Source organism: Melanotaenia boesemani, chromosome 21 (genome assembly GCF_017639745.1).
Source record: "Melanotaenia boesemani isolate fMelBoe1 chromosome 21, fMelBoe1.pri, whole genome shotgun sequence".
Taxonomy (NCBI): Eukaryota; Metazoa; Chordata; class Actinopteri; order Atheriniformes; family Melanotaeniidae; genus Melanotaenia; species Melanotaenia boesemani.
Window position 1 is genome coordinate 30,016,493 of NC_055702.1, and position 13,144 is coordinate 30,029,636.

At 39.1% G+C, this 13,144-nt stretch overlaps 1 protein-coding gene across 4 annotated transcripts in view; it reads left to right on the forward strand.

Moving 5' to 3' along the window:
- Positions 1-13,144, forward strand: part of tdrkh (tudor and KH domain containing) — a 35,391-nt gene that overhangs the window by 11,528 nt on the left and 10,719 nt on the right. For 3 of the 4 annotated variants that reach the window (XR_006008860.1, XM_041973177.1, XM_041973176.1), the window contains 4 exons: positions 8,536-8,737; positions 11,633-11,772; positions 11,855-12,140; positions 12,217-12,383. Coding sequence is in view for 3 of the 4 variants with exons in the window: in XM_041973177.1 (XP_041829111.1) it covers positions 8,536-8,737; positions 11,633-11,772; positions 11,855-12,140; positions 12,217-12,383 (795 nt within the window). In the remaining variant the exon portion in view is untranslated. The remainder of the gene's footprint in view (positions 1-8,535; positions 8,738-11,632; positions 11,773-11,854; positions 12,141-12,216; positions 12,384-13,144) is intronic. The other variant, XM_041973179.1, reaches the window with a different exon arrangement.

The window sequence follows — 13,144 nt, forward strand, 5'->3', positions numbered from 1 at the left end:
CCTAGAGTTAGTTTACTCACTCCTAGTATTACTTTACTCACTCCTAGTATTACTGTACTCCTAGTATTACTTTACTCATTCCTAGTATTACTGTACTCATTCCTAGTATTACTGTACTCACTCCTAGAATTACTGTACTCACTCCTAGTATTACTGTACTCATTCTTAGTATTACTTTACTCACTCATAGTATTACTGTACTCATTCCTACTATTACTTTACTCATTCCTAGAATTACTGTACTCATTCCTAGTATTACTTTACTCATTCCTAGAATTAGTTTACTCACTCCTAGTATTACTTGACTCACTCCTAGTATTACTTTACTCATTCCTAGTATTACTGTCCTCATTCCTAGTATTACTTTACTCATTCCTAGTATTACTGTACTCATTCCTAGTATTACTGTACTCACTCCTAGTATTACTGTACTCATTCCTAGTATTACTGTACTCATTCCTAGAATTAGTTTACTCACTCCTAGTATTACTGTACTCACTCCTAGTATTAATGTACTACTCCTAGTATTACTTTACTCATTCCTAGTATTACTTTACTTATTCCTAGTATTACTGCACTCATTCCTAGTATTACTGTACTCATTCCTAGTATTACATTACTCACTCCTAGTATTACTTTACTCACTCCTAGTATTTCTTTACTCATTCCTAGTATTACTTTACTCACTCCTAGTATTACTGTACTCACTCCTTGTATTACTTTACTCATTCCTAGTATTACTTTACTCATTCCTAGTATTACTTTACTTCTTCCTAGTATTACTTTACTCATTCCTAGTATTACTGTACTCATTCATAGTATTACTGTACTCACTCCTAGTACTACTGTACTCATTCCTAGTATTGCTGTACTCATTCCTAGTATTACTTTACTCACACCTAGTATTACTCTACTCATTACTAGTATTACTGTACTCATTCCTAGAATTAGTTTACTCACTCCTAGTATTACTTTACTCATACCTAGCATTACTTTACTCATACCTAGTATTACTGTACTCACTCCTAGTATTACTTTACTCATTCCTAGTATTACTTTACTCACTCCTAGTATTACTGTACTCACTACTAGTACTACTGTACTCATTCCTAGTATTGCTGTACTCATTCCTAGTATTGCTTTACTCACGCCTAGTATTACTCTACTCATTACAAGTATTACTGTACTCATTCCTAGAATTAGTTTACTCACTCCTAGTATTACTTGACTCACTCCTAGTATTACTTTACTCATTCCTAGTATTACTGTCCTCATTCCTAGTATTACTTTACTCATTCCTAGTATTACTGTACTCATTCCTAGTATTACTGTACTCACTCCTAGTATTACTGTACTCATTCCTAGTATTACTGTACTCATTCCTAGAATTAGTTTACTCACTCCTAGTATTACTGTACTCACTCCTAGTATTAATGTACTACTCCTAGTATTACTTTACTCATTCCTAGTATTACTTTACTTATTCCTAGTATTACTGCACTCATTCCTAGTATTACTGTACTCATTCCTAGTATTACATTACTCACTCCTAGTATTACTTTACTCACTCCTAGTATTTCTTTACTCATTCCTAGTATTACTTTACTCACTCCTAGTATTACTGTACTCACTCCTTGTATTACTTTACTCATTCCTAGTATTACTTTACTCATTCCTAGTATTACTTTACTTCTTCCTAGTATTACTTTACTCATTCCTAGTATTACTGTACTCATTCATAGTATTACTGTACTCACTCCTAGTACTACTGTACTCATTCCTAGTATTGCTGTACTCATTCCTAGTATTACTTTACTCACACCTAGTATTACTCTACTCATTACTAGTATTACTGTACTCATTCCTAGAATTAGTTTACTCACTCCTAGTATTACTTTACTCATACCTAGCATTACTTTACTCATACCTAGTATTACTGTACTCACTCCTAGTATTACTTTACTCATTCCTAGTATTACTTTACTCACTCCTAGTATTACTGTACTCACTACTAGTACTACTGTACTCATTCCTAGTATTGCTGTACTCATTCCTAGTATTGCTTTACTCACGCCTAGTATTACTCTACTCATTACAAGTATTACTGTACTCATTCCTAGAATTAGTTTACTCACTCCTAGTATTAATGTACTCACTCCTAGTATTACGTTACTCATTCCTAGTATTACTGTACTCATTCCTACTATTACTGTACTCATTCCTAGTATTACTTTACTCACTCCTCTCATTACTGTACTCATTCCTAGTATTACTGTACTCATTCCTAGTATTACTTTAGTCACTCCTCGCATTACTGTACTCATTCCTAGTATTACTGTACTCATTCCTCGCATTAATGTACTCATTCCTAGTATTACTGAACTCATTCCTACTATTACTGTACTCATTCCTAGTATTACTGTACTCGTTCCTAGTATTACTGTACTCATTCCTCGTATTAATGTACTCATTCCTAGTATTACTTTACTCATTCCTAGTATTACTTTACTTATTCCTAGTATTACTGCATTCATTCCTAGTATTACTGTTACTCATTCCTAGTATTACTGTACTCATTCCTAGTATTGCTGCACTCATTCCTAGTATTACTGTACTCATTCCTAGTATTACTGTACTCACTCCTAGTATTACTTTACTCATTCCTAGTATTACTGCACTCATTCCTAATATTACTGTACTCATTCCTAGTATTACTGTACTCACTCCTAGCATTACTTTACTCATTCCTAGTCTTACTGTACTCATTCCTAGGATAACTTAACTCATTCCTAGTATTACTGTACTCATTCATAGTATTACTTTCCTCATTCCTGGTATTACAGTACTCATTCCTAGTATTACTGTACTCATTCCTCGCATTAATGTACTCATTCCTAGTATTACTGTACTCATTCCTACTATTACTGTACTCATTCCTAGTATTACTTTACTCACTCCTCTCATTACTGTACTCATTCCTAGTATTACTGTACTCATTCCTAGTATTACTTTAGTCACTCCTCGCATTACTGTACTCATTCCTAGTATTACTGTACTCATTCCTCGCATTAATGTTCTCATTCCTAGTATTACTGTACTCATTCCTACTATTACTGTACTCATTCCTAGTATTACTGTACTCATTCCTAGTATTACTGTACTCATTCCTCGTATTAATGTACTCATTCCTAGTATTACTCTACTCACTCCTAGTATTACTTTACTCATTCCTAGTATTACTTTACTTATTCCTAGTATTACTGCATTCATTCCTAGTATTACTTTACTCATTCCTAGTATTACTTTACTCATTCCTAGTATTACTGCACTCATTCCTAGTATTACTGTACTCATTCCTAGTATTACTGTACTCACTCCTAGTATTACTTTACTCATTCCTAGTCTTACTGTACTCATTCCTAGTATAACTTAACTCATTCCTAGTATTACTATACTCATTCATAGTATTACTTTCCTCATTCCTGGTATTACAGTACTCATTCCTAGTATTACTGTACTCATTCCTCGCATTAATGTACTCATTCCTAGTATTACTTTACTCACTCCTCTCATTACTGTACTCATTCCTAGTATTACTGTACTCATTCCTAGTACTACTGTAGTCATTCCTACTATTACTGTACTCATTCCTAGTATTACTTTAGTCACTCCTCGCATTACTGTACTCATTCCTAGTATTACTGTACTCATTCCTCACATTAATGTACTCATTCCTAGTATTACAGTACTCATTCCTACTATTACTGTACTCATTCCTAGTATTACTGTACTCATTCCTAGTATTACTGTACTCATTCCTCGTATTAATGTACTCATTCCTAGTATTACTGTACTCACTCCTAGTATTACTTTACTCATTCCTAGTATTACTTTACTGATTCCTAGTATTACTGCATTCATTCCTAGTATTACTGTTACTCATTCCTAGTATTACTGTACTCACTCCTAGTATTACTTTACTCATTCCTAGTATTACTTTACTCATTCCTAGTATTACTGCACTCATTCCTAGTATTACTGTACTCATTCCTAGTATTACTGTACTCACTCCTAGTATTACTTTACTCATTCCTAGTCTTACTGTACTCATTCCTAGTATAACTGCACTCATTCCTAGTATTACTGTACTCATTCCTAGTATTACTGTACTCACTCCTAGTATTACTTTACTCATTCCTAGTATTACTGTACTCATTCCTAGTATTACTGTACTCACTCCTAGTATTAATGTACTCATTCCTAGTATTACTTTACTCATTCCTAGTCTTACTGTACTCATTCCTAGTATAACTTAACTCATTGCTAGTATTACTGTACTCATTCATAGTATTACTTTCCTCATTCCTAGTATTACTGTACTCATTCCTCGCATTAATGTACTCATTCCTAGTATTACTGTACTCATTCCTACTATTACTGTACTCATTCCTAGTATTACTTTACTCACTCCTCGCATTACTGTACTCATTCCTAGTATTACTGTACTCATTCCTCGCATTAATGTACTCATTCCTAGTATTACTGTACTCATTCCTACTATTACTGTACTCATTCCTAGTATTACTTTACTCACTCCTCTCATTACTGTACTCATTCCTAGTACTACTGTACTCATTCCTACTATTACTGTACTCATTCCTAGTATTACTTTACTCACTCCTCTCATTACTGTACTCATTCCTAGTATTACTGTACTCATTCCTAGTACCACTGTACGCATTCCTTGTATTACTGTACTCACTCCTAGTATTACTGTACTCATTCCTAGTATTACTGTACTCATTCCTAGTATTACTGTACTCATTCCTAGTATTACTTTACTCACTCCTAGTATTACTGTACTCATTCCTAGTATTACTGTACTCATTCCTAGTATTACTGTACTCACTCCTAGTATTACTTTACTCATTCCTAGTATTACTGTACTCATTCCTCAGGCACCTCCACAATCGGCTCGTTTTTAACTAACTTCTTCAGTTCTGTAATTGCTTGACTGGCTTCCAGTTTCGTTTAGAGTTGATTTTTTTCTCTTAGTTTTTTTGTTTTTAAAGCTCTTAATGGCTTCAGTTCATCGTATTTATCTGACATGCTGTCTATGCACAACCCAAACAGAACAATGAGATCTGGTGGAATTTCTAAAAGCCAAGTACAACCACTGGGGTCTGGGCTTTCTCCGTGGATGGACCCAGGCTCTAGAACAACGGGCCTCAATAGGCGGTCCCCGGTCCTCATCCGGCCCGCTTGCCACTTATTTGTGGCCCCCCCAACTGTTATTCTTTCACAGTGTGTTTTGGTTGGATCAGCACATGTAAACCGGGACTCTCATCTCCATGGCAACGATACACTGACAGCGCGTGACATCGTTACTCGGACACTCATTTGCTGCGGAGAGAGCGCCAAGTTTTTCTTCCTTTTGGAGCGGTTTGCTTGGTGAAACTACTGCCCATGCTTGAACCTCTGCCAGCGGTAGCATAAAAATGGCGTGTTCCAAGTTTTCCGCTAAAAGAAAAGTGGACAGTGAAAATCGCCAATTCAAAGAGGAATGGACTGAAAATTTTGCGTTTGGTCTTGTGCTGGTCGGAGGGAGAACAATGTGCTTAATATGTCAGGAGACCATAGCCGTGATGAAGATCTCGAATTTGAAACGGCATTATGAGAGCAAGCACGGACATTTTGAAGAGACATTTCCCTCAAATTCAGAGGTAAGAACAACAAAACTAAACAGACTCAAATCGTCATATGAAGCTGCAAGCAGGATTCTCATCACACCTATGACACAACAGCAAAAAGCAACCGAGTGCTCACTCAGAGTGCCGTGGATTTTAGGTAAACACAAGAAACCATTCTCAGATGCAGAAATAATAAAAGAATGCATGACTGAAGTGATGGACACAATGCTTGAAGGCAAACAAAAAGAGGAAATGACAACTAAAATTAAGCAAATCCCCCTCTCATAGCACAGCAACCAGACGCACTGAAATACTGGCTGGTAATGTAGCTAAACAGCTTCGTGATGGAATAAAAAATGCAGAGTGCATTTCCCTAGCTGTGGATGAGTCCACTGACACCACTGATAATGCTCAGCTGATGGTGTTTGTGAGGTATTATGATGAGTCAAAGAGGGAGTTTGTTGAAGATGTGTTGGGCATGGCAAACCTTTGTGGACAAACAAGGGGAGAAGACATTTATAAGGCAATACTGGAAATGCTGAATGAAAAAGGAATAGATGTGAAGAAAGTTGTGTCAGTTGCTACTGATGGAGCTCCAGCTATGATGGGAAGAGAGAGAGAGGACTGGTTCAGCGCCTGAAAGTTCTCCACCCTCACCTGATATCTTACCACTGTATAATTCACCAGTCTGTCCTTTGTGCAAGTCTTGGAGAAGTCTACTCTGAAATCATGGCAACAATGATGAGACTCAAACTTATTGAGAGCATCATCTGCACTGCAGCATCGCTTGCTGCACACATTCCTGACAGAGGTCCATGCAGCATTTGATGATTTGCTCCTGCACAACATCAGATGGCTGAGCAAAGGCAAGGTCCTGGAGCGTTTTTGGGCCATTAGGAATGAATTACAAGTGTTTCTGTCAGAGCAAAAGAATGCAAAAGCAAAACAGTTGATGGAATTCCTGCAAAATCCAGAAAAGATGGAAGCTGTGGTATTTTTGACTGACATAACATCTCATCTGAATAACCTAAATCTGAAGCTACAAGGGAAGAACAACACAGTGTGTGAGCTGATATCAGCAGTGCGTGCTTTCCAGAAGAAACTGGAGGTCTTCAAAATTGACCTACAGGTAGGCTGATAATAATATTTCCTACCACACACATTATCTGGATTTTACTTTTTGAAACTTCATGCCCTTTTAAACGTAAACATCATATTCCTTTTTAATTTTTACCTATAGGAGGAACTGCTCCACTTCCCCAAACTTTTGGAACAGACCAAAGGAAAAGGGCATCATCAGCATCATGTTGAGTTTGTGGAGAAGCTGATTGAAAATTTCAAGACACGCTTTGATGACTTCATATTTGGAAAACAAGTCCTTCTGTGCATTCACAATCCATTTCTGGTGAGAAAGGTGAGAGAGTTTGCTTCAGAACCACAACAAATCTTCCCATGGGCCACAGCTGCTCCACTACAGAGTGAGTTAATCGACCTGCAAGAAAACATTGCACTGAAAGAAACTCAGTGTGACGTTATCACCTTCTGGACAAAGTTGGTAACTGCAGCTAATTTCCCTCTGCTGCAGAAGATGGCACTTCACATTCTGACAATGTTTGGCTCAACTTACCGCTGTGAATCTGCATTCTCAACAATGAATGTGGTGAAGAATAAGTACCGCAGTGGACTCACAAATGAACACTTGCATCAATGTGTCCCCCTGGCTATCACACCATTTGTGCCAAAGTTCAAAGCCTTGGCAACAGACACAAAATGCCATTTCTCTCATTAAGCAGTGTTTGACACTGACACTTCAAAATAGTTTTGTCATTGCACTTTTTGTCATTGCACTTTGATTCCTGAGATCTTGATGTATTTGTTTACCAAAGGAATCTAGGAAGGTCTTGATTTTTTTGTTAAAATGAAATTTTGAATTTTAGCATCTATGTTAGTTTTGAAATTCCTGAGATGCTTAATTCACCTTAGAACAGGAATACATTTTCATTCTTTCTTGTGGTTCTTTGTGTCTCTATTTAAAACAAGTGTTCTTTAACCTCCCTCCTAATATATATTTTTTTGATTCATGGCAGGGGGTGAATCTGTTGGTTTATTGAAGTATTTATTTGAATTTTTGTCAAAATGCATTTTATTTTAGTATGTACTTTTGTTGTTTTGAATGAAAAGGACATTTAGTTTTAAATATTACAGTATTATGGCATGTGGCTTGGCTGACCTCAATAAACGGACCTTTGATTTATTGAAACATTTCTTTGTGGCCCTTTAAGATTTGTTTTTGAGAACCCCTGCTCTAGAACACACTTCCCCCATATGCACACTTTAATTAACCTGGCTTTTTTTTAGGTCTGTACTCAAAACATGTTTATCCAGATTGGTTTTTAATACCTAGAAATACTGTGATATTTTATTGTATTTTATTGTCATACTTCTTGTTTATTAATTGTATTTGCACTGGTTTTATTGGAAAGCACTTTGGTCACTTTTGAGTGTTGTAAAGCACTATAAAGATTGATTCCTGGGACTACTTTACTAATTCCTGGGACCACTTTAGTCATTCCTGGGACTACTTTACTAATTCCTGGGACTACTTTACTAATTCCTGGGACCACTTTAGTCATTCCTGGGACTACTTTACTAATTCCTGGGACCACTTTAGTCATTCCTAGGACTACTCAACTCATTACTCTCGTAGAGCTCTCTTTTGAGGCAAAATTAATCAATACAGCCCTTTTTAATTTTTAAAAATAATACTCGTCAAGAAGAGATTCAATTGATCCGCTTTGTCCTTGATCCGGTTTTCATATGGCTTTTCTGTCTCCCTTTGGTTCAGGTGACCCAGAAGTCTGGAGCTCATGTGAGCATTCAATCAGACTTCGAGCAGCCTGTATATATGACGGTCGTACATTTCCTGCTGCAGGGAACAAAAGAGCAGGTCCTACTGGCTCGGTGTTTCCTGGAGAACCTCATCGCTGACTGTGAACCGGTGTCAGAGGTGCTGGAGGTACCTCAGACCACCTTCGGTCGCATCATAGGTATGCTGCTGAGCTTGGCAGCTTCAGGTCTGATGTTCATGTTTCTTCCATGTTCTTACCTTATTTAATGTGATGTAGCTTTATGAAGCCATCTGGTAGCTGAGGGTCCTCCAGATATCTGATAGCTTCAGATTCAGTAAAACTGAGTTATATGGGACGTTGTTAATTTAGTTACGTATGAAATGTGTGATCAGGTTGGACTGGGACAAAAAAGTCAAGCTAGGAGTCATACACTTACCCAGGCCCCCCCAACTCATATACAGCATGCATTTTCTCACTCAAGCAAGCGCACACATGTACACACACATATGGCAAAAGTAACCACCAAAGCTTATTATTCTACATCGACCAGCATTCACACAAAACTCTAAGCCAGTGTTCCACTTCCTTCTTTTACTGCTGCCTTCATCAGAAGGCTAATAACGCAGTCACAACAGGACTCTTATTAATAAGGTTTGATGTAGAGCTGAACAATGTTGTAGCACTTCTTTAAGCAAGTCAATTTTTTCAGTTTACCAGAGTAAATTCATAACAAGAAGTGGTCCTCAGCAACTTCTGCTCAAACAACAATGCAGACAGGCTGAATGACGGTGGAAAAAGGAGAAATTGCATGTATCTCTGGGCTTCTTAAGGGTCAGTTTGGTTGCTTACCAGAGAGCTCTGAAACAGGCCAAGTCAAAATATCTGTCCTCCATTATAGCCAACAGCTATCGCACCGCTGCCCGTCTAACGCCTTTACCGCAACTTGTGAAGAGTCTGTTTCTTTCTTTACTGACAAAGTGGCATCTGTCAGGCGAAATATCTGTAACATAAATGCCTTTGTCAATGAGGATGTGTCTGCTCCTCCTGCACAGTGTGTTGTTTTCCAGCAGTTTGAAGCCATTTCTCTGTCATTTCTAACCAAGGTTGTTAGTAGCATGAAACCCACTAACTGTCCTTGAGAAATCATTCCAGCCAAATATTTGAAAGATGTTTTTAATCCAGTTGGGTCAAAGCTGCTTGTTTATAAAGTCTTGTCTTAGTTCAGGGTCTGTCCCAGTGCCTTCAAACACGCCGCGGTTAGGCCCCTCTGAAAATCTGCATCTTGACCCTCCATGCTGTCCAATTTGAGGCCCGTCTCCCATCTGTCCTTTCTTTCCAAGGTTGTAGAAAAAGTTTTTATTCAATTACAGATATTTTTACAGGTAAACTCGGTACTGGATAAATCCCAGTCCGCCTTCAGTTCCCCGACACAGAACTGAATCAGCACTGTTAAAGGTGCTTGATGACTTGGCCTTGTCTGTGGATGCTGGGAAACCCCGCTGTGCTGGTGCTGCTGGACCTCACAGCCAGCTTTGATACGGTCCACCATGCAGTCCTTTTATCTCGCCAGAAGCAGTATGTTGGTATTCCATCGCAACACTCTCCAGTGGTTTAAGTCATGTCAAATATGAGCTTTTCTGTAATGATTGGTGATCTCACCTCTTTAATTCATCCCTCCCATGTGGGGTACTACAGGGGTCTGTTCTCAGCCCTATTCTGTTTTCATTGTATTTGCTACCTTTCGGATCAACTATGAGAAAACACAATATGTCCTATGCTGACGATGTACAGATATACCTGCCCATGGAACCAAATGAAAATACAGCACTTAATGTAAAGCCCTGGTTGGCATGGAACTTTCTGCACTTGAATGACAGCAAAACAGAATGTATATATCATAGGTGATGTATGGCACGTCACCTATGTCAAATGTTTTCATGAGCTGCAGTACTCTGGCCCCCATTTTTAAATCACGTTAAAAATCTGGGTGTAATATTTGACAGTGGGCTCAAATTTGATAAAAAGATTAGTTCTGCTGTTAGAACGAGCTTTTTCAGTTTCATCTTTTGGCCAAAGTGAAGCCCTTTGTCAGTCGGCAGGATCTTGAGAAGGCAATCCACGCATCCATGAGTTCCAGACTGGACCACTGTAAAGCCCTTTAGGTTGGCCTCAGTCAGTCTTCAGTTTAATGTTTCTAGCTTGTCCAGATGAGTACATCCACACGTGAACACACAACCACCATGCTGTCGTCGCTCCACTGGCTTGCAGTTGGTTTAAGAATCCATGTTAAACTTCTGTTAAAGTGCCGTTACTGGCCTGGCGCCCTCCTACTTGTCTGAACTTTTAATTAACCGTAACCATGGCAGGGTCCTACGTTCTTCTGGTCAGCTTCTGTTAGAAGTCCCAAGGTCCAGATACAAACAGTGGGGTGGTTGTTCTTTTGTGGTTGCTGTTCCTAGATTGTGGAACAAACTGTCTCCTGACATTTGAATCACTACTGATCTCAGCCTTATAAAATTGAAGCTGAAGACACTTTTTTTAGATTGGCTCTTTAATTCTGACTAGGGCAGTCTTGTTTCTAGGTGCATTTTGTTATTCTTTCTCTGTTTTATGCGCTTATGGAAGGCTGTTAATACCTGCAGCACTGTAGGATTTTCCAATTGTGTTTTTGTGTTTTAAATATTTTATGTTTTATGCATTATTTTTACGTACTTTTTATGACTCTGCTGTGAAGCACAAATAAATCTTAACTGAATTTGATTGAATTTCACCTATTGTGATTTAAGAAACAATAGAATATGTAAAATTTAACTAAACCTTGAGACTGTCCAACCATAAGAGGGTGTCCCAAACTTTTTCAGTTGACAGCCCATCTGTGGAGGTATGTTTGGCTCTGCAGAACTGTGAAGGACCGAGTTGGTGTAGGATGAGGAACATAAGTTGCTTCAAAAAGAACAGGTGTTATCCATTTAAAAAAGACAAATGATGAGAGTTGATAGTGACATAGAAACGCGACCGAGTCCACCAGGTATGGCTGTGTAGATGATCATCTTCTAGGACTTTCTTCTGTATCAAATCATGTGTGTGCTGCAGGGCGTGGGGGTGAGAATGTCAAGCTGATCGCTAGGACCACTGGAGCCAAAGTTTCGTGTTCCAAAGAGAAGAGCCAGGGCCCTGGAGCCACGGGCCGTGTGGTGATAACAGGGGCCAGACAGGAGGTTAACCAGGCCAAGGTTAAACTGACTCCACCACAAATCATCTGTGTGTTCATTTCATTCTCAGTACCAATCAACCTTTTTTAAAATGTGTTTGCAGGAAATGGTTCTGGAAACAGTCAGAGAGGATGTTCTGGTGAGGACGAAGATCTCAGAGTCATCTGCTTTTCGACAGAAAAGGGGTCACATTGCTAAATTGTCCCTGGGCCTGAACAACAATGGTCCCATCTTCCAGACAGAAAACATCGGGCTTGTTCATGCCAGCGGCAGCACAGGAGGATTAAACAATATGTCTGACAAGATGGAAGTCAAGGACAGCGAAGGCGAGGAAGAGGAGGAGGATAGGGTCTCTGCAGTGTTACGTTCTGAAATGTCCAAGTTTGAAAGTTAGTTTTTGGTAAAGAATGTGTGTGGACCTGTATGGATCTTTGAGATGTTGGACTAGTTGTGTTTGTGTCCCAGTTTCCAGCCCAGACCTGAGCTTCCATCCTGATGAACATTTAGAGGTTTACGTTTCTGCATCGGAAAACCCAAACCACTTCTGGATCCAGATCTTGGGGGTTCGCTCGCTCCAGTTGGACAAGCTGACAGAAGAGATGAAGCATTTCTACAGCAGTAACAACCCCACAGTAAGATGCTTCCTGTTGCTCTGATGCTGAAACAGAAAGACGGCTGTTTGCTGTTGTAGTGTGGACTTGGGATGACACAATTACACAATTTCACAATCACAATATTTAACACAATTAATCCTAAAGATCACATAATATCATGAATTTCTTTGAATGATCTTGTGTGAACCATGTGACGTGACTGTAACACGGCAGTAACACAACAGTAACATGGCCGTAACACAACAGTAACACGGCAGTAACATGGTGGTAACACAACAGAAACACGGCGGTAACATGGCGGTAACACAACAGAAACACGGCGGTAACATGGCGGTAACACAACAGAAACACGGCGGTAACACAACAGTAACACGGCGGTAACATGGCGGTAACACAACAGTAACACTGCAGTAACATGGTGGTAACACAACAGAAACACGGCGGTAACATGGCGGTAACACGGCTGTAACATGGCGGTAACACAACAGTAACACGGCGGTAACATGGTGGTAACACAACAGTAACACAGCAGTAACACAGCAGTAACATGGCAGTAACACGGCGGTAACAATGCAGTAACACAACAGTAACACGGCGGTAACATGGCGGTAACACAACAGTAACACAACAGTAACACGGCGGTAACATGGTGGTAACACAACAGTAACACGGCGGTAACAAGGCAGTAAAACAACAGTAACACTGCGGTAACACTGCGGTAACACGGCGGTAACATGGCGGTAACATGGTGGTAACACAACAGTAACACGGCAGTAACA